General features: G+C 34.7%; 4 protein-coding genes across 7 annotated transcripts in view; 3 read left to right on the top strand and 1 right to left on the bottom strand.

Annotated features, from left to right (window-relative positions):
• The first annotated feature begins 844 nt into the window (after positions 1 to 844).
• Positions 845 to 8835, top strand: LOC105255792 (pro-resilin). Of its 2 annotated transcripts, XM_020028949.2 has the most exons (5): positions 845 to 856; positions 5987 to 6177; positions 6642 to 7619; positions 7806 to 8211; positions 8588 to 8835. In XM_020028949.2, the coding sequence occupies exons 2-5, from the start codon at positions 5995 to 5997 to the stop codon at positions 8731 to 8733; spliced, it is 1713 nt and encodes a 570-aa protein (XP_019884508.1). In that variant the 5' UTR covers positions 845 to 856; positions 5987 to 5994; the 3' UTR covers positions 8734 to 8835. The 2 variants fall into 2 exon arrangements, with proteins under 2 accessions (XP_019884508.1, XP_019884509.1); XM_020028950.2 differs by lacking the exon at positions 845 to 856 and having other exon boundaries at positions 5692 to 6177; positions 8591 to 8835.
• LOC105255789 (DNA repair protein XRCC3) lies at positions 1137 to 2689 on the top strand. The gene is made up of 5 exons (XM_011265284.3): positions 1137 to 1253; positions 1349 to 1543; positions 1841 to 1971; positions 2171 to 2377; positions 2453 to 2689. The coding sequence occupies exons 1-5, from the start codon at positions 1226 to 1228 to the stop codon at positions 2663 to 2665; spliced, it is 774 nt and encodes a 257-aa protein (XP_011263586.1). The 5' UTR covers positions 1137 to 1225; the 3' UTR covers positions 2666 to 2689.
• Positions 2700 to 22901, bottom strand: part of LOC105255790 (RNA pseudouridylate synthase domain-containing protein 1) — a 90309-nt gene continuing 70107 nt past the window's right edge. Inside the window, exons 3-6 of one of the 2 annotated variants that reach the window (XM_011265285.2) lie at positions 5141 to 5425; positions 3288 to 3531; positions 2914 to 3190; positions 2700 to 2847 (exon numbers count right to left, since the gene is read on the bottom strand). In XM_011265285.2, coding sequence (XP_011263587.1) covers positions 2700 to 2847; positions 2914 to 3190; positions 3288 to 3531; positions 5141 to 5359 — 888 coding nt within the window. In that variant the 5' untranslated portion in view covers positions 5360 to 5425. Of the gene's footprint in view, positions 2848 to 2913; positions 3191 to 3287; positions 3532 to 3603; positions 3898 to 5140; positions 5426 to 22901 lie in introns of those variants that run through there. The other variant, XM_011265287.3, reaches the window with a different exon arrangement.
• Positions 12483 to 22901, top strand: part of LOC105255793 (storkhead-box protein 2) — a 78444-nt gene continuing 68025 nt past the window's right edge. Inside the window, exon 1 of one of the 2 annotated variants that reach the window (XM_011265289.3) lies at positions 12483 to 13313. The gene's annotated coding sequence lies outside the window, so the exon portion shown is untranslated. The remainder of the gene's footprint in view (positions 13314 to 22901) is intronic. The other variant, XM_011265290.3, reaches the window with a different exon arrangement.

Here is a 22901-nt window from a genome sequence, read left to right as displayed (position 1 = left end):
TTCTTTTAAAAGTGAACATCGAGAACAAGGTACACGAGTATTGTAAATGTCAAAAAATGATCGCGCGAATATTATAGTTGTGAATATATAAAAATAAATGCAATATACTATGAATGTTTTCTACGTTATATATTGAATCAAAATTGCACAAAAGAGGAAAAGAAGAACAAGCCTATGAATAGACATTTCCATCCTTTACTAAAAAAAAAAAATTTTAAATATCTCTCAATTTTTTCTCTCTTTCTTCGGGCAGGTCTACATATATGATCAATATGATTAATTGATTCCATCTTTATATATTTATCATTATGTGCTATTAATTAAAGCCGTAGACAATATTCAGAAATCAAAGTTGTGCGAACGTTGCGCGCAGGAATGGCCATGTGCAGAAACGAATGCGCACTGGTTCGGCCGCCATGTTGGCGCGTGACTGCTACGTCATACGCGTCATAGCTACGTCATACGCGTCATACGTGACTCGGAGTCATACGCAGTTACACGGATCGTCGTACGTCCGCATTTTTCGCGTCTTTTAACCGTTTTTAAACGAATATCGCGAATGAAAGAGCGTCGAAAGTGTTCAAGGATGATCGCGCGACTTTCATAATATGTCAGTGAAAGTGCGCGACATCTGTTTTTAACAGCTCAGTGATAGCTCGATCGCGAAGATGGAGCGAAGTCGCGTCGCGTTATTTGCGCCCTTGATGATGATTATCGAGCGATATGATGCGAGCGAATATCGGGAGTGCCGAATAAAGTGTCGCGCGTTTGCGTTGATGATATCGTGTGCATCAAGATCAGAATGGGACGTCCCGAGGCGAGCGAGTGGAGCGGCCTGTGGAACAGCCTGTGAACGGTGAGTAGATTTGATTTATCATATTTGCGTGACAATTCGTGCTCATTCGACACTTATACAGCATCGCGATGTCTCGAATTACGTTCGAACAAATCAGCGCCGCATTATAATTCGATGCGATGCCGTGCAAATAAAGTCGATCGCGTGAAGATGATTAGGCTAGAAGCGATTTTAAATTTATTTTGTATACGCGCAGTGTTGCACAGCCTATCTCGTAGGGCTGCCAACTGTCAAACGATAAATTTTTTCGATCTAACCTAACCTAACCTAACCTCTCCGACGCCATTTTTGCTCTATCTTATCTTATTGAGATCAAAATTGCGGTACTTTGTTAATCTAGTGACTTTAATCAAAAGTATAGTATTGAAAATGATCTTTAAAATGGACGATTTGCTAGGTATTGTTAAAAAAAAAGATTTTTTCTATTATTAAATAAGAATATTTTGATTATATATGTATTATATATAAAATTTTTACTATGCGATTATACAGTGACAGACGCGGCCTCTATTAAAGAGAAATTTCTCACAACCGGTTGTTCGAAATTGGACATAATATTAAAGGGCGGTATACCTTGTCGAGGTATCACGCAAATTTACGGTGCTGCTGGCACGGGAAAGACGCAGTTGGCTTTACAATTGTGTCTCTCTGTCCAACTGCCAGTAACTGCAGGCGGTCTCGGAGCTGGTAACAATCAAAAAGTCTGAAATAATAATACAATATGCTAACACAGAAAATAAGGCAACAAATAAAAATCTCATGTAGTCTTGGAATTTGATATATCTTCTATAAATCCTTAACATAAAAATTCAACAAATATCTTAAATATTTTTTAAAATAAAAACAAATTTTAATCAAATTTATAAATAATGGTCTTCTATCATGTTTTTTCTTTTTTCTTTCAATTATTTTATATTTTTCAAATATTCATAATATTGTATAAATTAAAATGTATGATGATGGAATATAATTTAATGTTAACAGGTGCGATATACATTAGCACAGAAACTGCTTTTCCATCAGAACGTTTGCAACAATTGTTACAAAGCTCAGAAATAGCTAAAGCTCATTCTGTTAATGGAGATGTAATATTTGTGAACCATATAGCCACTATTGTAATTACAACATTATAATATTAAAATTTATCATATATATTTAGTTTGTTAATCATACATTTATTAAAAGACAATTTAAAACTAACAATTAATATAAATGCTCTAATTATATTACTAATTTTTAAAATATTAATTTGTGGAATAAATATCAATGATTATTTACTCATACATAATAATTGATATATAATACATGTTTAAGGATGAATTAGAATTATGTCTGCAACGTAAAGTTCCAGCTCTGATGAATATTCATAAAATAGGATTATTAGTTATCGATTCAATAGCAGCTCCTTATAGAGTAGAAGATTGGAAAGATCAATTACAAGGCAAAAGTAAAAGAAATGTTGGAAGGCAATTACATGAACTTTGTAAAAACAATAATTTGTGTGTGATCTGCATTAATCAGGTAAAGAAATATTAAAATAATTGTTAAAATAAATATCAAATTTAGAGTAGACATTAAATTTTTATATATTTTTAGGTTTCTGCAGTTATAGATAGTCACAGTGTTATTTCTGAAGATGCAATTGAACAACCAGTTTTAGGATTTACTTGGTCAAGCATGATCACCTCTTCCATATATTTTTACAGAAGAAATTCTGCGCGATATGCCTGTATAATGCTAGCTTCGCACTTGCCAAGAATTACTTTTCAATTCATAGTGAGTCAATCTGGAGTCAAAGTGACGCAATAAATCTGCGCATCATATATAACAAAAATTCTCAATTTTATTTCATTAGTTTATTTATATTGTGAAATATATTTTCATCGAAGATTTTTATTATATTTTTCACTTTATAATCAGATAATATGGAAGCATTAAATGGATCTATTGTTCTTACATCTATATTTTCAATATCACAGTTTAATATTAATCTAAAAAATAAATAGAAAATTAGTAAACTAATTAATTCAAATAGCGAGTTTCTATATAAATTTTACCTAAGAGAATGGAGATAAGTTCTATGAGGCTGTATATCTTTGCCATCACTATATGTATAATCTCCGATAACTGTATGACCAATATAATGACAATGTACTCTCAATTGATGCCGTCTGCCTGTGCCAGGTGCAAGTAATATTTTAGTAGCAGGCTTGTTTTTCCAAAATCCATGTTCCAACACCATCAATACTGTATAAGAATTACGTGGCTTTTCACAAAAGACACTGTCATTTGTACACATTTTATGATTACCATTTTTTTCACGAATATCATCGCCTAATTAAAGAAAAGATAAAATTAAATCTTTAATCTTGTTCTAATATTATTATACTATATTCTAATATTATTATATTCTATTACTTTAATAGCTAACCAATAGGCTTGTTGATTATGACATGAGGTTCACGTATATGACCATGTACCAATGCTAAGTAGAACTTTTGTACTTTTTGATTTTCAAAAGCAAACGATGCTGCTCTGGCTGCTTTTTTATTTAATGCTATGCACATGATGCCGCTCGTAGGATAATCCAGCCGATGTACAAAATAAAATTCGTGGCATAGTTTCGGGTTAACCAAGTCTGGCAGCATTTTTCGCAATTCCAATTGAACAGTATTCTGAAAACACAATGTTTGATTGATATAAGAATATATTTTATTCGTATCCATCACAAGCAAATATATTTTCACCTTTCTGTCAGGATTATTACTATTTATATACATATCATAGGGCTTATCGATTACTAAAAAGTTCTCACTGCGATGCACAATCTTGACATTATATTTCTTGTTCCAATTATTGACTAATCTCTCAATATATTGTTGTATTAGACAAATAATTGAATGTATAAAATTATAGACAATCAGAATGATGTATAAAAATCTATCAACATTTATTTTAACCATTATAAAGTAAAATATTGTTTATTTTGACTTGACGATGTTTCCACTTCGCGGCCATTTTATCCAGGTAAAAGTGTCGTAAGAGAGGAGCATAGCATATATGTATACACACACACACATATATGCATTTAAAAAAATATTTTAATATATGTTATATAAATCTCATATTTTTATAAATTTTCTTTTATGTTATGGCATAAGATTATTTTTAATGTATCGCTGATATATGAATAAACAAAGCTCTGTGAATTTGCATGAAAAGATGTATGAAACTGCGCGAAAGAAATGCATAAGAATCAGGAAAAATGTAGATGTCCTCATCTCTTTTTTTCAAGCGTGCAACCGAGAATTAAATATAAATATTTTTAGTGATTGAAACTATTAAATACCTTGCATATTAAAAAAAATGCACCTTTGCATATTAAAAAAAAGTCGTCCATTATTTTTTCTAAAGAAAATTTCCAGTTGTTTATTATATTTTTAAAGAAAAACAAATTATTGCTTCTGAAAAAATATGCATTTCTTGGTTTAAAACTTTTTCATCTGTACTCTCAGAGCATAGCGATAATAAAATTAGCGTGAGAACTTTTTAGCTTTGCATATCACACGGATAATTGATGACGATCGAGACACAGTGTAGAAATTTGTATGAAGCGACTGGGATACACACACGCGTTCTTATTTACACAGATGACACAAAGCCCGTACTAAGAGATATGTATCTAGAGAAGAATCGTGTTCCATACAAAACATCTCTCGACGTGTATTCGCACAAGGCGATTGCGTTTACCATACCTGCTCAACATAAAATGTAATCGAATGATCGAGCGGATGAAAGGATAGTGTACAAACATATATGCACACGTTCTTTTATTTTCCTACGATAATTTATTTATTTATTTTAATTCCATTTTATACTATAATAGTTAAAGAATTAATATAGAGATAATTATATATTTACGCGAAGAATTTATTAAAGAATCTCTCTTTACATCATAAATACGTTAGTCCAATTAATCAAGGATTAATTTAGAAATAAAATTGCACATATATTGCTTGTATTTATAATTATGCTTGTATTAAATTATATTATATAATTATATTAATCTTATATTGATATAAGATTGATATAAGATTATTATTTATAGATATCTAACTTGTGTATCATATGATAAATTTACTTTTACGATTTTAATTTATCTTATTCTCCAAATATTTATCCAAATCAGATAAATCAGAATAAAATAAATTAAAATCGTAAAAGCAAATTTTTTTGAGAAAATTAAGTGTTCAATGATCACTTTAAATATACTTATATACTTACTTGATGTTCTATATACACAAGCGTACGCACATACATACAACTATAATGTGTGCATATATCTTGTCCGGGGAAAATTTGTGCAATCCGAGCACTCGTATGCAGCTGATGGTAGGCTGGATGAGACAGAGATACATTATGCAAGTTTGCGTCACGCGGGTTTATTGCGACAGTTCTACGAAGAAGCCACGGCTGTTTAGGCTTCTTATAATTGGAGGACATTTCACGTGCCTGTCAACGGCATCTTGACGCGTCGATCGCGCCATTAAAGCCTTTCTTCTGATTTCCCTGCAAAATTATTAGAGATTGAGTAATGGAATATAGTTATGTATGTGTCATAATCAATTAACTGTGACAGGCATTGTGCCATATAAGTTTCAATTTTATATTACGCAACTTTATCAATAATCTTATTATAAAATCTCTTTATACATTTCCATTTGTCACTCGATAAATTTTTGGATTGATATTATAACAATTTTTTTCTCAGTCCTTACGTCAAGAAGATAATTTTTATATTAAAACATGTGGTCAAGTACGTTTTTATAGTTTTGTTTATAGAGAGGCGATGTTAGAATGTGTCAAAGATTGTTAAAAGCTCCACTTGTGTTGTGAGATAATTTAGAGACGTTCAAGATGATTGCGAGTTAACGATTCATCGGCGCAACACCGACTCGGGAATCGCGATCGAAGAGATATAGAGCGCGAATCTGCTCGTGATTACGCTTACTTGTACGCCGATCTGGCTCTCTTTTCCATCGTCACCGTCGATTCCGCGTGGCATCTCGTGACACACTTGCATCGAACTATTGCTGTAAATCTTACCGATTGCACCAAACTATGATCTAGAAACGCGGATGAGTCCCGGGATATATAAAGAGCGAAGCGGACCCCATGTTTGTCATTCCCTCGAGACTATCCTGTGCTGGAAGGGTAGAAAAGCGAGAGCAGGGAGAACGACTCTCCCTTGGAGGGATAAAGTAACAAAAATTTGTTTTCTTTGCCGCTGGAAAGCACCGAGTATCTTCAATATGTTTAAGGTGAGAAAAAATGAAAAAATAAAACATATATTTCGATTCTAGTGTTTATCAAATTTGAAATTAACGATAAATTTTTGTTAGATTTTTTTCGGATATATTTATTATAATTTAGAAATAATTGCCGAAAAAAAAAGTCAATCACAAAGAATTCATCATCTATACATTTGTTTTTGGCGTCAATGACATCTTTCAATAAATTTACATTTCATAAATATATATAGATTTTTTTTCATAAATATGTAGTTATGATTTTATCAAAAATTGATACAAAAATATTTATGTAATATATCATAAATTCTATATTGCAATTAATTTTATGACAGTAAGAATTATTTAATTGTGTTTGAAAAACAGAAACTATTTAAAAAATAAAAGAAATTCTCTATGATTACTTTTTCATGCAAAAGAAAAATCTTGCGGAAGATACATTTACATAATAATAATGCATAAAATCCTTATTACAGATCGGTATAATAACGTTTATCACGCTGGCGATGACGCGTTCGGAACCTCCGGTCAATTCGTATTTACCTTCACGAACAGGAATCTCTGGTGCGAATGATGGTCAAGCCGATCTGTCCACCCAATATGGCACGCCGGATTTTGGTAACGGGGGTAATGCTAATAGAAACGGTGGCGCAACAAGTTTCAGCGGACCCGGTGGTAATGGCGCAGGTAATGGTCCGTCGAAACTTTACGATGCACCCATCGGAGGAAATGCCCGCGTAAATGGTCTAGGTCAATCTCGAAGAAATGGATTTGGGAATGGACAATCCTCTTCTTATAGTGCTTCAAGTTTTGGAGATTTTAGTGAAACCGGCGGTAATGTACGACCGTCGAGTAGCTATGGGGTTCCTATTGCAAATGGAAACAACGGAGATGGTTTTCGAAACGGCGACAATGGAGACAAGCCATCGATTAATTATGGTGTACCTGGTATAAATGGAAATAACGGAGATAGAAATCGGGGAAATGGGGAAAGACCATCGACTAATTATGGTGCTCCTGGCGCAAATGGAAACCATGGAGGTGGTTCTAGTGGAAACAATAATAATGGAAGGCCTTCTACTAGTTATGGAGTACCTGCAAATGGAAATACGAACGGCAAAAATCATTTCAATGGGGGAAGTAATGGAAATGGTGGAAAACTGTCGAGTAATTATGAATCTCCGAATGTACCTAAAATAAACGGATTCGGTACCAATGGAGGCTTATCAAGCAGTTATGGTCCACCTGATAGAAATGGACATGGAAACAATGGTTATCCATCTGAAAGCCCAACTAGAAATGGAGAAGGTTTCAGAAATGGTGGTGCTAATGGCTATCCATCTGGAGGAGGCACAAATGGACATGTAGGCAACTTTGAAAACGGCGGTGGAAGTTTTAAAAATGAAGGAAGAGGAAACGGAGGTTACAACGACAATGCACAAGAAGAGAGCACTGTAAGCATGTCTCATTGAAATAATTAAATATCAAAGACGTATGAAAGATAATTAATACAAAAATCACAAAAAAAATTTCTTCATACATATTTATATCCCTTTAATATTTTTATTAAATATTTGATTCTGATTAAATAACACATTTATTTTAGATGTGTATTTGAAGATCTGTTCTTTTACTTTCAGGAGCCAGCAAAATATGAATTTTCGTACGAAGTAAAGGATGAGCAATCTGGCAGCAATTACGGTCATAAGGAAACTAGAAACGGTGATCACGCTCAAGGAGAGTTCAACGTTTTACTTCCAGATGGTAGAAAACAGATTGTCGAGTATGAGGCTGATCAGGATGGATTTAAACCGCAAATTAGATATGAAGGCGAAGCAAATACGGGTGGAGGATATAGCTCTGGCGGACCGAATGGTAACAACGACGGTTATTCTTCTGGTAGACCGGATAGCAAAAGTGGCGGCTTTGCAGATAACTCGGGATTTAATGGAGGCGGTACTAATGGATATCCAAACGGTAGCCCTGGCGAGGGAAAGCCCAATGGATTTAATGGAGGTGGCAACGGTTATCAATCAGGAAAGTCAGGTGCGATAAGATTGCAATCCTTTGTTTTTCATTCGACACGAATAACAAATGGCAATTTAAAAAAAGAACTTATTTTGTGTTAAATAACACTTAACTTTTGTAATAAATGTAATAGATTATTTAAATTCTATTTTCATAACTTTTATATAAACAACTAGTTTTTAGTAATACTATGTATAAGAGTGTACTCCAATATTTAATTTTTCTTTTTTCCTTAAATAATTTAAAAGAAAGAGTACATATCATTTTCATAAAAATAATCTAAAAATTACATTACATGTATATACATTTAATTATATATATATATATATAAATATATATATATTCCATCCGTTTTTCTGACACTCTGGATTGAGAATCATTTTACATTTTGCAGCAGGACAATCCTTTAGCCGAGATAATGATAATAATTTGAATGGCAATATCGGCGGGTACTTCTCCAATGCTCCTAGCAATCATATCGGTGACAACGCGGATATCGGGAATAACAGACAAAATGGTAATGGTGGATATCAATATTAAAGAACATATAATTTAATAGAATTAAAGATTCTTGTTTTAAAAAAGGATAAATAAGTGAATGAAGGAATTTGTTTCTTGTAAAAATTTATCTGTATATTTAGCGATGGAAAACTATTACGAGATTTTCATCATTCTTCTACAAAAATGATAAATTTATCAGAATGTCAAGTTACATAAGTCAAATAACTACTAAACTCTTCAAAATTATAAAATTCATTAATTGATATTTATTATTGATATTACTACATCGCATTATGTGTTCATATAGTATGATTTATTTAAATCCCTGTAGTAGCCTTTAGTTGAGTAAAAGAATAAACGCATGTATAATCGATATAGATAAAAATTTTCTCTCAAAAATACCAAGTGAAAATAAAATTAAAGTGAAAATAAAATTAAACATTAAACTTTGATAAAATTAAATATTAAGCCGTTAATTCAAACATTAATGTGATTGCATGCAATTATACCATATGGAATAATTTTGTTCTCTTACGTCAGATTAATTTCACACTTCCGCGGCGTACTTGAGGACTCTTAAGAGTCGCTTAATGGGTGTATAAAGGGTATGATAAAGGCATAAAAATACGATGCCGATGTATAATTACGCAACTCCGTATCCGGCCTTGCGTTATATCGTGCGACTCGTTTGCTCGGTCGTCGACAGGAAGTCGAGGGCCCGGTCCGCCGCCACGTGTGAATCTCCGAGTGTTAAAATGTGCGCGCGTTGCATCGGTTGCAATTTCCCAAACGGCCCACGCGATGTGCTCCGAGACACCGGATCGTAAAAGGTAAGGTAGAAATCACTTCTGATTTCATTGTTGCCGAATTAATCCGAGCGCAACGACGCGAAATGAAATCCGGTCAATCCGGAAAAATAAAAATATTCCATCTAGACATGTGCAAAATATATGCGTAGACGTAATGTTCAATCTATGATTATTTTGTACTGCAAAGAGATAAAAGATTGAGATTATCTATATATTTTTTGATGTGAGAGTTCGACGTAAAAATGTCCTACTCCTCTTTAAAATTAATTTATTTAAAACCTGGAAATATTTATGCCAGCGCCTTTTTTATTTTCTAAAAAATAAATATTCTATAGAAATATATATTTTTTTGAAATTTCATAAATCCAGATTTATAAGATATATAATATATATTTTTGTGTCACATGATGCTATTGTGCGCGTTAGTTAGATGGTGAATTACATGTCGCAGCGTGAAATTCTCGAGCATTGAAACGAAGCGACACATCGGTAATATTTCATAATTAGTTGCGATTCAATTTGTACGGCGACGAGATATGCGTTGCGTGTATGCGTAGACGCACGCGCGCAAATGCGTATAAATATAGCCGGTGCAACCAGGAACAAGAGAAACAGGTTCCAGCTACGGTACCGTAGATCCTTAAGGCATCATTGAACGAATGGTAAACCAGCTGCGCCCGTTGCTCGGGATTTCACTGTAAATGTCAATCTACGGCACGTAAAACGTCCCACCGATTTAAAGGAAAGTCGTTCGGCCGAGCCGTTGCACGATTGCGAAGGGCTGGAAGACGCGAAGAGGGTGTCCATTCAACGACACACGCCCCTGGAGAATACTTTATCTTTCGCAATTTCCGCCGGATCGACGAGAAATCCCAGCAGAAAAGTGTTAGCGGAGAAATGATTCGTTTATCGTTAATCTTTAATGCGTAGATAATGTTTCTAAAAAATTCAACTACAACTAATAAACATTATACAACAAAAAAAAGAAAACAGGAAATAAATGGATAATATTCTTAATTTTTTGTCAATAAATTTCGTTCCATTATATGAGATAATATAAATCTACGAATATACAATTTAAAGATCTTGTCAAGTCATCAAATATTGAAAATAAAGCAGGAGGTGAGATGTAAAAAAAATTCGCAAAATGGGAGCGGCCTAATTAAGAGCCGAAAACGGTGCGCAAATTCTTCAAATATGATTGCTATTAATGTGGAAAAAACCTCTAATGCTGTCCCGACCTCTTTAGCACGGCTTTCTTGGCTGTTTTAATTTCAAACGATGAAAAAGATTCCTAGAGATGTTCGTAGAAAAAAAATCTGCGCATTGAAGCAACGTAACCCCGTTACGCTTAAACAGAGATACTTATCGAGCACATTAGAAAGTTCCGGACTTTATGAAAGTACATGAGCTCAAGCATCGTTAATTACTGTTGCTTCGCAAGCGCGAAGTGGTCTAATGTCTAAGGATGCTAAACGCCACCCTTGCAACCAAGGATCGGACTAATTATTTTACAGCACTGTGAAAATTATCAGACTAATACAAAGTGATTTTACATTCTATTGTTCTTCCTCCCAGTAAAGTCAAAAAATTCATCATCTGTATAAAATATCTCAAGCTCTTTCTATATATTAATGTTCGTTATTTCTTCATTTTTCTACATTAATATTATATTAATTTATAATATTATAAATTAAGAAATGTTATTTTTTAATGTTTGTTACAATTTATTATTATAATATCGAACACGATTAAAATCTTGCACGTTAAAAAAAACATTTATTAATATTTATTCTAATTAATTTTATAAAATCTTAATTGATTGAGAGAAATAAAGATCAATTTAGCAAGGATGAGAATGAACGTTACTAGCACTTGAAAGTTACTGTAATCCTTTCTTATAGGCATTACGTTTTTCTATCTGGATAAACGTTACAGCAGAAGAAAATTATCCTATTTAGAAAAATAAATTCATTTAATAATTTTCACGTCTCTCGATTTGTAACATTTCGCGATGATACGACTTGTTACCAGGCGCCCTTACGTATGAATGTTTTCGGCCATATTCGGCGATGCGTCCGGGCGTCTTTACGGTCCAAGACCTGCCGGTAATCTCCGGCCATTCTTTCTCTCTGCCTTCCTCCTTTCCCCCTAACTCCCTCTCACTCTTCTCGAAACGTAATCGTTTTTGCAGCCGGTCCGGTTCTTGGCGTCACCGACCTACCGGAACGCGTCGCGCCGGGCTCGAGAGTCTGTCCGACTAGGACCAGAAAGGACAAAACGGACACGCGGAAATTCTACTGTGATCTTCTTGCGCACCTGCAAGGGTCCAAGGAAATTCAGGTATCGAGATGAGACTCTTTCATCTTTTCCAAAATTCGCGAAATAAAGCCTCTCGTCGATTCTTTTTTTCCACAAGTTTAATATCTTTACATTTTGCTCGAAATAAAAATATGAAAATAATTTGAATTGAAATATACGTGTCTAAGAAATAAATATCTTTGAATAATTTAAAATAATGTAAATTTTCTTTAACTTTTAGAGAAAAATTCCTCGTCAAGATTCCATCTTGTCGAGAAATGCTTGAACCGTGAGAAGTATTATCGAAAAAATGCCACCTTGGCAACAATTAAAAATTGTGCTACTAAATTCAGATTTAATATAATGGAGACGCAAAAGAAAGTATACAGACTCTGAGAGAGAAATATCTACACAGATTTCATTTTACAATTTGATTCCTTTATATAAATCCAAGGAATCGTCGAGTAAATTCACTTCGACGTTGTCGCAGCTATTTCTCTGGCGAGGATTTATCGAGAGGATCCCTCCGAACGGGTCTTAAACCGGGTGACTCCTCGCAAGACGCAGGACAACGTATCGAAAGAAAAATCCAAAAATATCTTCAGGACCCGTTCGCGATCCCATACGAAGAAGGAGAGAGATCCCTGCATCGGGGCAGACAGAAAGAAAGAAAATAAGAGAGAGAAGGAGAACACGAGGGGGAAAGAGAGAAAGAGAGGATGACCCCTACTCCATTCGGCGGAGAGCAGCACCCCACCACGAATGGCAAACGCACGCAGCGAAGGGGTAGAGCGGTGGCAGAGGACGAGAGCGAGAGGACGAAGAGAGAGATTCAAGGAGAGAGACGGAGAGGAGAGACCGGCGCTGCTGCGAGTTTTCGGAACAGTCGGCGGCGGCGGTGGAGCCAGTTTCTCGTAGCTGCTCGCACGGCGGCATCGTGCCTGCCGTGTGTATCGCTTCTCTTCAGTATGAAGCCGACGATCGTGCCAGCTGCAGCGGCTGCACCTGCCGCGACGACGTCTTGCGCGAGGACGCGCGACCACCGTGTTGCACCCAGCCGCGCCTGCGACTCGCGTCGAGGTACTTCCTGATCAGTGGATATCCGCGTATCCTGACATTCCGTCCTCGTCTCGTCGAGGGGATCTCCTCGGCGGGGAGATCGTCTCCGCTAAAACGGATCGATCGCCGGCCGCACAGCCGGAAGGGGAACCGCGATCGTTGACACTCTTTCTCTCGACAAAGAGTGCCGAAATTCGCCGAGGCGCGTGCTCGTGCACGTGTCCCGCCCAGATGGACAGACATAATCGCGCGTGCACCCAGTATACGCCGGCGAGTTGTCGCGTGTGAAAGAAACTGTGCGACTTGGAGGAGACCGGCTTGGACTAAAAAGTGAAAACTCGTCCTTCGATTCTGTACAACGTCTTGATATCGGATCCTCTTCGCTGACAATCTTGGTAATTGGGCAACGGCGGTAGGCTTCCCGGATAAGGCGATCATCGCTGCGGCAAGGTAAGCCTCGAGAAGGATATTGGAGGGTCAAGAGTAATCGAACCTTTCTTGCGCGACGCGAATCGCTTCTATCAATTCGAAATTTTACGCAATATAACGTTAGAAAATGCTGAAAGATTATATTTTAATTTTGGAAGACAACAATTCAATTTTTTATTTTTATGTAAGTTTTGTTTTTTAATTATGAGTATACGATGTCGCGTAACAAATTATTAAAAATTTTATTTTAATAATTAAAAATTTTACTTTAATAATTATAATTTATAATTTATAATTTAGTAATTATATAATTTAGCTTGATTTTTTAAAATTTGAGAAACTAGATTATCACATTTATCATTAAAGTCTTTAATTTACCAAATAATAAAATTTTATTTTTTAATATATAAAATATATATATATGTAAAAGATTTATTTTCATTAAAAGTTATAATATTATTATACAATAAAACAAAGTTTCTGAAATTGAAATATGATATGTGTAAAAATAGAAGAGAGAATATTATAACGGGATATTGATAGGAAAAAAAGCGAATATATTATTATAGATGAACTAGAGAGATATGTTAGACGGCTAAAATTATTTAAATCTGTTTGAATATTTCTGTATCTTCAATTACGGAATTTATTTATTCATCGTTTGATTGATACGATATATCATACTGAGATTTAATTAGCAAGTCAATCAGACAACTCGTTCTTCAACTTGTTTTTCGATAAACTCAAAGATCCTTTGTAAAAATTCTATTTGTAAAAATAAAATCTGCCTTTATTGTCTAAAAAACATTTATCTTGACGATTCTACACGCTTGTATGATAACATGGTAGCAATAATAGCGTTAATATAGGCGAGTCGAGCGTCTTTATTAAAGCTAATCGGCGAGAGATAGTCTTTTGAATCCCTGAGAACTCGGATGATTTACCGCGTCATCTCGTCACGACAAGATCGTCCCCGACGATTTATTCGGCGGAGGTCGATGGTCTCCTTTTCCACGCGAATCGACGAGAAGCCTGCTGCGACCTCGACCTCGGGAAATAATGCGGAATTACCATCCCGGATGGTTCAAACGATCAGGAATAATGTAACGTGGGACCTCGAGATCAGAGAGACGATCGCTGGTCCCAACAATTCTTGCTAATGTGTTGCATTAATCGCGAAGTAGTCTCTCCTTCCTCTTTCTCTCTCTCTCTTTATTTCTGCCTTTTAAAATATATGAATCACGTTATGCAATGTGGAATCGAAAGTGATATTTTGTTAGATTTTAAATTGTAAAAGCATGTGAAAAAAAATTAATCTACGGAAGTTTTTTTAATTTCTTTCATTGTAAGGTGATTTTTGTAAATTTTCTGAAAGTTATTAAATCATTTCTGGTTCATTTTATACTATTGAATTACTTATCTCTTTCGAGAATGAAAAGTTAAATTATGATTTTATTATCACGATGCAAGGCGCTTCAATTGATTTGCGTAATTCCAATTTTGTCGCGGCAATGTAAGAAGTGCAGTTTCTCAGCTCCCGGTGCATCGTAACGTTTCGTTTTCGCGACCCACGGTGTTTTCGCGTCCGCTCTCCGTGTTTCACGCGCATCGTAATTAAAGTTGCGTTGCAGCTTGTCTTGAGTGACATAGCGGCGGCGCGTCCCGAGAGGAAGGCGACCGCGAGCGCAGTCATTAACTCCCGCGACACAATGCCGGGCAATTAAATTGGATTGTATGTCCCCGCTCGCGAGAAACTCGCTTAATCTAATTTCCATGGCAATCTACTTAATTATCTTGACGGGGTCTTGGACCTTCGGTCACATTCGCCGTCTAAAGGGTACCTCGGGAAAGCGACCTTTTCGTCGTACACAATGCAGCCTGGTGTTTAGCATCGTTAAGTGTTGATCGCGTGGGGTATGAAAGCAAGCGCCAGGTCGCAGTCGATACGGCGCGTTTCGCACAAAGTGGCTCGTACTACGGTATATCGTAAAAAACGTTAAAGCTGGAAAATGCCTTCAGGAAAAGATCACTAACTTTTTTACGTAAATGCATTTTTCTCCTAAAAAGCCTTTGAGGATAAATAGCATAATTTTTACAATAATAAATAAGAATAAAATAAAAAAAAATAGAATGAAATAAAATAAAATAAAATAAAAATAAAATAAAAATAAAATAAAACGAAATAAAATTAAAATAAAATAAAATAATAAAAATATGTAATAAAAATCATATCTAATTTTTTCCTCTCATGATACTATTTAACATTTTGATTTGTCTAGCTTTCGTGGAAAATTCGTTACATTCACAGGTGACTGTGAATTTATTCACATGAAAGTCACAAAAGTAGCACGCAAGCAGGTAAAAAATACATAAATGCCGCACCTGCGGGTATACAGAGAAATACTTAATGCGGCATTAATTGAGAATATTTAACGTTCATATATTGGTGCGACACAAATAAATTTCACATGAGAACGGTGACGTACAATGTGCAATCGATTCCCGTTTCGTGGATAACAGCTGTACGAAACGGCTGACCAAACTTGTTTCTATTATCATGTAATAATAATCGGTGATTTGTCTTCGGAAACGGGACTAGCGCGGGGCGAGAAACCGTACGTGAAAATTGCGTAACGCTTGATTCAGGCGAATCGAATATAAATCCATGTACCGTTCGACGTCTTTTATGAGAGATTGGTAATACCAAATGCATTATATGTGTGTCTATGTTTTTATCATTTTTATTTTAGAGCGATTAAAATATAATATCATAATTAATGTTGGAGGGACTTTAATTTTTCAATAAATTACTTTACGTATAATAAAAAAAAATTAATGTATATAGTATGTATATATGTATATATTAATGTATATATTAATGTATATTAATGTATGTATTATTATAATGTATATAAAAATTAATAATTTGTATTTCTTAATAATGTATAATATTTTGTACTCAAATCATTAAAAAAATGAGAATCATAAATTAATTACTTAATTTTAAAATTAATTATTTTTTCGTTATTATAGTTATATTTAAAGGAAAAAAATACTAAATAAAGTACATATATGTAAATTCATTTCTATTATGATATACTCAAGAATTCATACAAAATATATTTAGTTTAGAAAATATAAAATTAAATATACAGGATGTCCCGAAACTCATAATCAATCTTTCAAAGACAGATTCCTGAGATCATTTGGAGACGATTTCTCCTCAGCGAAAATGTCGATGAAGGCCGTCATTTTTTACGTGTTCCCGATTTTTGTCATCATATATCTTTGCAATTAAGCCTTAAATTAAAACTCAACTAAAGTAAACTCTATTTAAAATTAATCGAAGAATGTGGTTTTGTCAATATTTTATTTCTACAAAGCTTAGTTTACGAAAAACCCCTTATTTCCAATCACTTATAATTCGAAAATTATTAGTGCCTTGACATTTTCGTTGAGGAAAAATCATCTTCAGATGATCCCAGGAATCTGTCTTTGAAAGATTGATTATGAGTTTCGGGACATCCTGTATATGTGTGCTGTGTGATTATGTAGTTTATAATTATCAGATACATGAAAGAGAAATACACGATAACTAGGATAGAAAACGGGGTCTTTGTAAGACGTTCGAAAACGATATACAGGATTGTCCGCAGACGCCGAGTTGATCGTTAAGTAAGTCGATGGCCAGAATCGCCGTAAAGATTAAGCGCGCATTGCGGTAGCTAAACGTGAGCAGGCGCAAAGAAAATTACATTTCGCACCGAGTACGTCGTTATATGAAGTCTTTTATGCTCAGCTCAAATCACCATTTAAGCCCTGTTTACAACGATCTCCGAGCTACAGCCAGACTGTGATCGCGAAGTGAACTTCTCTCGCGTAATTCATCGCGCCCGCGGGGCTCGATTGGATCGAAAGTGAGCCAATTCAGAGTTAAACTTATGTTTCAAACCATTTAAATTACGATAAAGTCCGAGAAAAAAACTTTATATAATAACCTGTCGTAAGGTGAAAAATATTTTACAAAAAAAATTATATTTGTATGAAGTCAGAGTACATACAATATAATATTTCAAAGCAATTCTAAAATAATCATATTTTATAATAATTAGAAAATATTTATATATTTATATATTTATATAATTTAAAAATATAATAATTAGAGAAAATATTTATATATTTATATAATTTAAAAATATTTTATAGAAGAAATTATATTTGTATTAAATCAAAGTACATGTAATATTTTAAAGCAATTCTAAAATAATCACATTTTATAATAATTAGAAAATTTTCATGGATTATTTGAACTTCTTTGTGTCTGTTATAAGCTAAATTATAAATGATTGATGAAACAACGTTACCATCATATTATTTATTGCCCAAGTGATATACTAATACTTCATGGCAGTTAATAATATTGCGTTGAATTTAACTGTACTTCTCAAGTCAATTTATTTTATATATATTTTACTTGTAAATTTATTACGCATTACCTGACAAATGCCTGAAACAAAATATGTTTTCGATACGAAGTCTGATTACACCTGATTATAAATTCGACGAGACGAGCGAATCCAGCGTGCGACCTTCACGAATGATCGGTTCTTGTCGCGCATCCGCACACGCAGTTACGTTCGCCGTATTCTCGGTTTATTTATAGTCGACCTTTAACAGTACTCTTACTTGGATGTGAGGATCTTTCATATATCCCGAAGGAAAGTTGGACGGTAAAAGCCCATTTTACGGGCGCAGCCGACGAGTGTATCGAGCTCGATAATTGATCGATAGATCCTTTCCAAGAGCATTACGTGGTGGAGAACGGTAAAGGAGAAAATTACTCATGTGTGTGCGCGTGTTTAGCAGTTCCCACCCTTCCACCCCGCCCCGTGGAGAAGCGGCAATGTACATTTCGAAATTTTAAAAATTTCATTGGTGAAATCCACAGTGTACACATTTCGAAAGGTTCACGCTGGACGACGTCATATTAATTAATGTTAATTGAAATGGAAATATAAATATTCGCTTTATGAATTCAGCCGCGTGTACGAGAAAATTTCTTCGATTTCGTAAGTGTATTGCTAATTTTTATATAATATTCTCCAAAAATCTTTATCTACCGTCATGCAACACTCGTTCGCTGACCTTACAGTGACGTGGGCCGAGGGAAAGAGAGTTCCTCGACCCATTCTCAGTGGTAACGAGGCTAATGAGAGAACGATCGTGTCGGCCGGCTTTTCGAAGTATGCGCGTACAGATAATTTCTCCTACGCTAGATTCCGCGAGAAAAACAAGATCGTAGGAAGAAGAACAATCATCGATTCGCTTGTCACCGGTTAACCAGTGGAAATCATCCGATCAATGTAATCGAGAGAGTAACGAGCATTGTGCTTCACTCTTATAATTGAAACTTTCAAGCGTAGTAAATAAAAGTTTTTAATAAATTCAATAAGTTAAAATTACATACTTTTTTCCTACCGTAGAAAACGAAGATACAGCATGAGACGTATAAAGTGTTCAGCATATATAAGGTGTTTCTTAATAAGTGCGAAAAATTGTAGATGATTCTTTATCGAAAATTAAGGGGGGTTTTTCATATAAACATGTATTCTTCTAAAAATGGGGATAAAAATTAGATTTTTATTTTTTTTCTCGAATTTGAAACAAATTAAAGAAATGAAATTGGATATTTTCTACTAGTAAAAAGATTATTTATTAATTGTTTTTTCAACCATTCGTATTGTTACGAGGGAATGAAACTAGCAACCCCTATTCAATTTTTTACTAAAACTTTTTAATGGGCCGGAATATGATCATTTAAAAACATGCGTTAAAAAGTTTGATTCATTTAGAAACTTTTTTATTTCTTTTATTTTTTTCATAAAATCAGTAGTTTTCAAGAGAAAAAAAATAAAATACGTTATCGTGCACAGCACGATGTTAAACAACATAGGTTTTGAATTACGAGAAGTTAAATTTTAAAATTAAAATAAAATTAGAGCAAATGTTGGGAAAATTGAAACAAAAACAAAATTATAATAAAAACCTAAAAAATAAAAACCTAATTTTTACCCCTATTTTTGGAGGAGTGTAACTCCACAAGAAGGGATGTAAAAGTACATGTTTATATGAAAATCCCCCCTTAATTTTCGACAAAGAATCATCTTCTACAATTTTTCGCGCTTATTAAGAAATACCCTATATATCGATATAATATCATATGTTACTTCAAACAAATGTAAGAATTATAGCCCGAACTAATAATCTTCCATAAAAAATCTCGTAAATCCGACTCGGTACCGCGAGCAATCGTCGCTCTCGTTGGCGAGAGACACATCAGCCGTTTATGGTCAAGCAGCTTTATGGATGAGCGGCGAGGAAACTAACGCGCGTCAGAAAGCGGAGATCGGACAGCCTACAAAGATGGCACACACTCGGTTGTCGATCGACCACGCGGGGGATTTTCTAAAGTGATTAGAAATAATTGCGTCGACGCCAGCCCGTAGGCTGGAAAAGTAAGGACATCGTGCTATAAGTCAATGCGCGCCCGTCAGATCGCCGGGCTTAATTAATTGACTCGCGCGACTCCCGTTCGGGCGAGAGAGGAAGAGAGAAAAGAAAGGAGAAAGAAATTCGCGACGCGACCGGAAGTAAAAGCACTTCGCGGAGACTCATCGTCGGATCTTGGGATCTACTAATGTAATGACGCACGTTTGACCTCGGACTTATGACGCCGTTAATTAGAGATCATTTCCGACATGCTGATATACTCGCCGAAGTATACGTGAAAAAGAAATGGAAGATTATATAATAAAATTTGAATTTTTTTATGAAAAAAAATATGATATTTTATCAATTTTTCTGAGATTTTGATTAATCTAAATATTATCAAATAACGCTTAGAGTTTATATATGACATCTTATTCGGTGACTCAGATATTGCGAAACGATTAATTTACATGTTGATTTTTCTTTTAATTAAAATTAACATGTACTGAGTGTTTGTAAAATTATATATTGGTCTCTGCATGCTTTCTTTTTACGTGATCTCAATAAGCCTATCCAGAAAAGAGCATCTATATCCGTGAATTATTTTACAAAAACGGAAAGCAGGATGGTAAACGGACTGGCCATTCACCTCGCAGACTCTGTAATCGTGCATTTTCTAAACCGATTAGAAATAATTATATCGGCAACAGCGTGCAAATCGCCAACGGTTAGAAAATCGAAGACATTCGCGACGATTCGATCTCGTCGTTCGCGTTGATTTTATTAACTCACATCGTTTGATTGGTCGATGTAGTGAAAATGATTTTAATTAATGCGTCTTGACACGCTCGTGAATCTGTTAATCGATCATAGACTGGCAGATATACGTATATATATATTGATGGTTGCTCGGGTACCGTGGGACGAAATTATAATGCTCTAGAAATCTGACTGCTTTACGGCACTTGAAATTAAATTCCGCAAATGGCACGGTGCGTAAAACACACGCGTCGACGCATTTACCATAACGCAAATCACGCACGCTCGCCTTTATCGCCCGTTATTTACCGTGTCCGCTTCGGCTCTCGCGAGGAAACGCGAGATAAATTTTCAATCTACGAGCTACGTAATGACAGTAATCAGTCTCCCACTCACCGCTGCGGAAGCTTTGCATGAAAAGACCGCCTGCGAAATTGACAAACGCGCGCTCGCGCGATTCGGATGGAGATTTGAAAGTTTCAATTAAAAGGGGTCTCCCTCGCGCGCGCCACAAGTTTCTCTGCGATAGATCACGTATTTCATTATGGTCCATATGTGCGCCGCACACACGATTCTCGTTACACGGACGAGCGATCGGTCGCCGTAAGCGTCTCTCTTGCTTTACGTCTCTTGCGCTTGCGGAATCGCCGGCGACGTAAAAGTGGAACGAGGCTTCTGCGTGCGCGTCTTTTCGCTTGCGACGCGTGCAATTCCCGTCGCCTAGCCACCTACAAACTATTTTACGAGCTAATGGCATAATCCACCGCCTACTCTTTATCATTATCATTCTCTCACCTAGAGATTGCAACTTTTGTACCATGCGCTTCGACGCCCTCGAGAAACGCTTGAAGATCTCCAGCGCGAAATTCTTATCATTTCCGTCGACTATCTCACGCGTCTTTACATTTGAAAGCGACTTTCATAATATTGGAGGCAGTTAATGATAATTATAGATAACAATTAGACATGTCAGTTCTCTAGCTATCCGCTCCGGAATTGCGCGCATTTATTGAGGAGAAATTTTACATCGCATTACACTATCGCAGTGAATGTCGACTTTACGAGGAAAACTCGGCGATTTAATGATGAAAAGATTCAAATTTGCAAAGTTGTCGAGTATATTGAGGTCCATGACTAATTCTCACCGCAATAAATTAATTTATGGATAATAAATAGTAATTTTTTTAGATTATAAATTGCTTACCTCTTAGTTACTCCGCTGTCATCTTCTCTTCCTCCTCCTCTAGCTCATATAATTATACTGCTTCTTTGTAGTATTCATTCGCGAAAACACAATTAATTATCGCGCGCGTAATAATTAATAAAAAATAACGATCGCGCGAAATTTTGTTCGGCACTCCCGATATTTACCGTACACAGTCCGCATCTTATATATTAAGATAGAAAACCAATCTAACGATTCGTTAACTAGCGTGAAACAACGATCCGCTCGATTACAAAAATGGTGCGACTACAATTTACGCACAACAATGCTGTCGCTATTGCTAATAAATAGTATATGCTCATATTTTAAAGAAATTTTACTATTTCACGTTGTAATATAAATAAACAATCTGCAAATTAAAGATAAATTACAATTAAGTAAAGATAAGTAAAGATAAGTATATGAAATATATTCACAAAATGCTATAATTTTCAATTATATTAATTAATATAAAAGACTTATTAAAAAAAATTACGAATATAAACAAATATTTCTTTCTAAATATTAATATACAATATAAATATATATCATAATAAATGATTAAATACGACCGTATTTATTAATTAATTATGTTAACAATATTTTTTGACTCGAAATTGATTTATATATCTGCAATGATTTTTTAATAATTAGCAAATCCAAAAATCATAAGAGCAAAATATATATTGAGATATATATGCTATATTACGTATTTCGAATTCTACATGCGACAAATCATACGAATTAATCATTGTTTCGATTTGTTTATGAATCGTTAATCATTAATTGTAATGATAATCGTATTAAAAAATTGTAGGAAATTATTGCGTTTCTGAAAAGATAACAATGATACATAGGACGGATTGCGATGCCTTTTCGTTCGAGTCTTGTGCGAATCGTAGTAGGGTATTCACGTATAAACACACACACACACACATACACACAGTAGCACGCTACGTCACAATAAAACCCACGTCACCAAGATCGGAGATTGAATATCGAGTAATAGTTGATTTGTTGTCAACATAAAATATTTAACATACTACGATGTGAATAAATACGTTGTGAATAAATTCGCAATATTTTATTAATTGGTTAAATTTTAAAATATTAATTAATTAAATTTTAAATTATTTGTTAATAAGCGGTATTGACTC

Source organism: Camponotus floridanus, unplaced genomic scaffold (genome assembly GCF_003227725.1).
Source record: "Camponotus floridanus strain SB8 unplaced genomic scaffold, Cflo_v7.5 scaffold5, whole genome shotgun sequence".
Classification (NCBI taxonomy): domain Eukaryota; kingdom Metazoa; phylum Arthropoda; class Insecta; order Hymenoptera; family Formicidae; genus Camponotus; species Camponotus floridanus.
This window is presented reverse-complemented; position numbering and strand designations above follow the sequence as displayed.

Excerpts from the sequence above, each read along its gene's own strand:
- LOC105255789 (XM_011265284.3), top strand. The coding sequence starts at position 1,226 with ATGATCTTTAAAATGGACGATTTGCTAG. Across the intron at positions 1,972-2,170 it reads TGAACCATATAGCCACTATT|GATGAATTAGAATTATGTCT; the intron begins GTAATTACAACA and ends TACATGTTTAAG. Across the intron at positions 2,378-2,452 it reads GTGTGATCTGCATTAATCAG|GTTTCTGCAGTTATAGATAG; the intron begins GTAAAGAAATAT and ends ATATATTTTTAG.
- LOC105255792 (XM_020028949.2), top strand. The coding sequence starts at position 5,995 with ATGAGTCCCGGGATATATAAAGAGCGAAGCGGACCCCATGTTTGTCAT. Across the intron at positions 7,620-7,805 it reads ATGCACAAGAAGAGAGCACT|GAGCCAGCAAAATATGAATT; the intron begins GTAAGCATGTCT and ends TTTTACTTTCAG. Across the intron at positions 8,212-8,587 it reads TTATCAATCAGGAAAGTCAG|CAGGACAATCCTTTAGCCGA; the intron begins GTGCGATAAGAT and ends TACATTTTGCAG.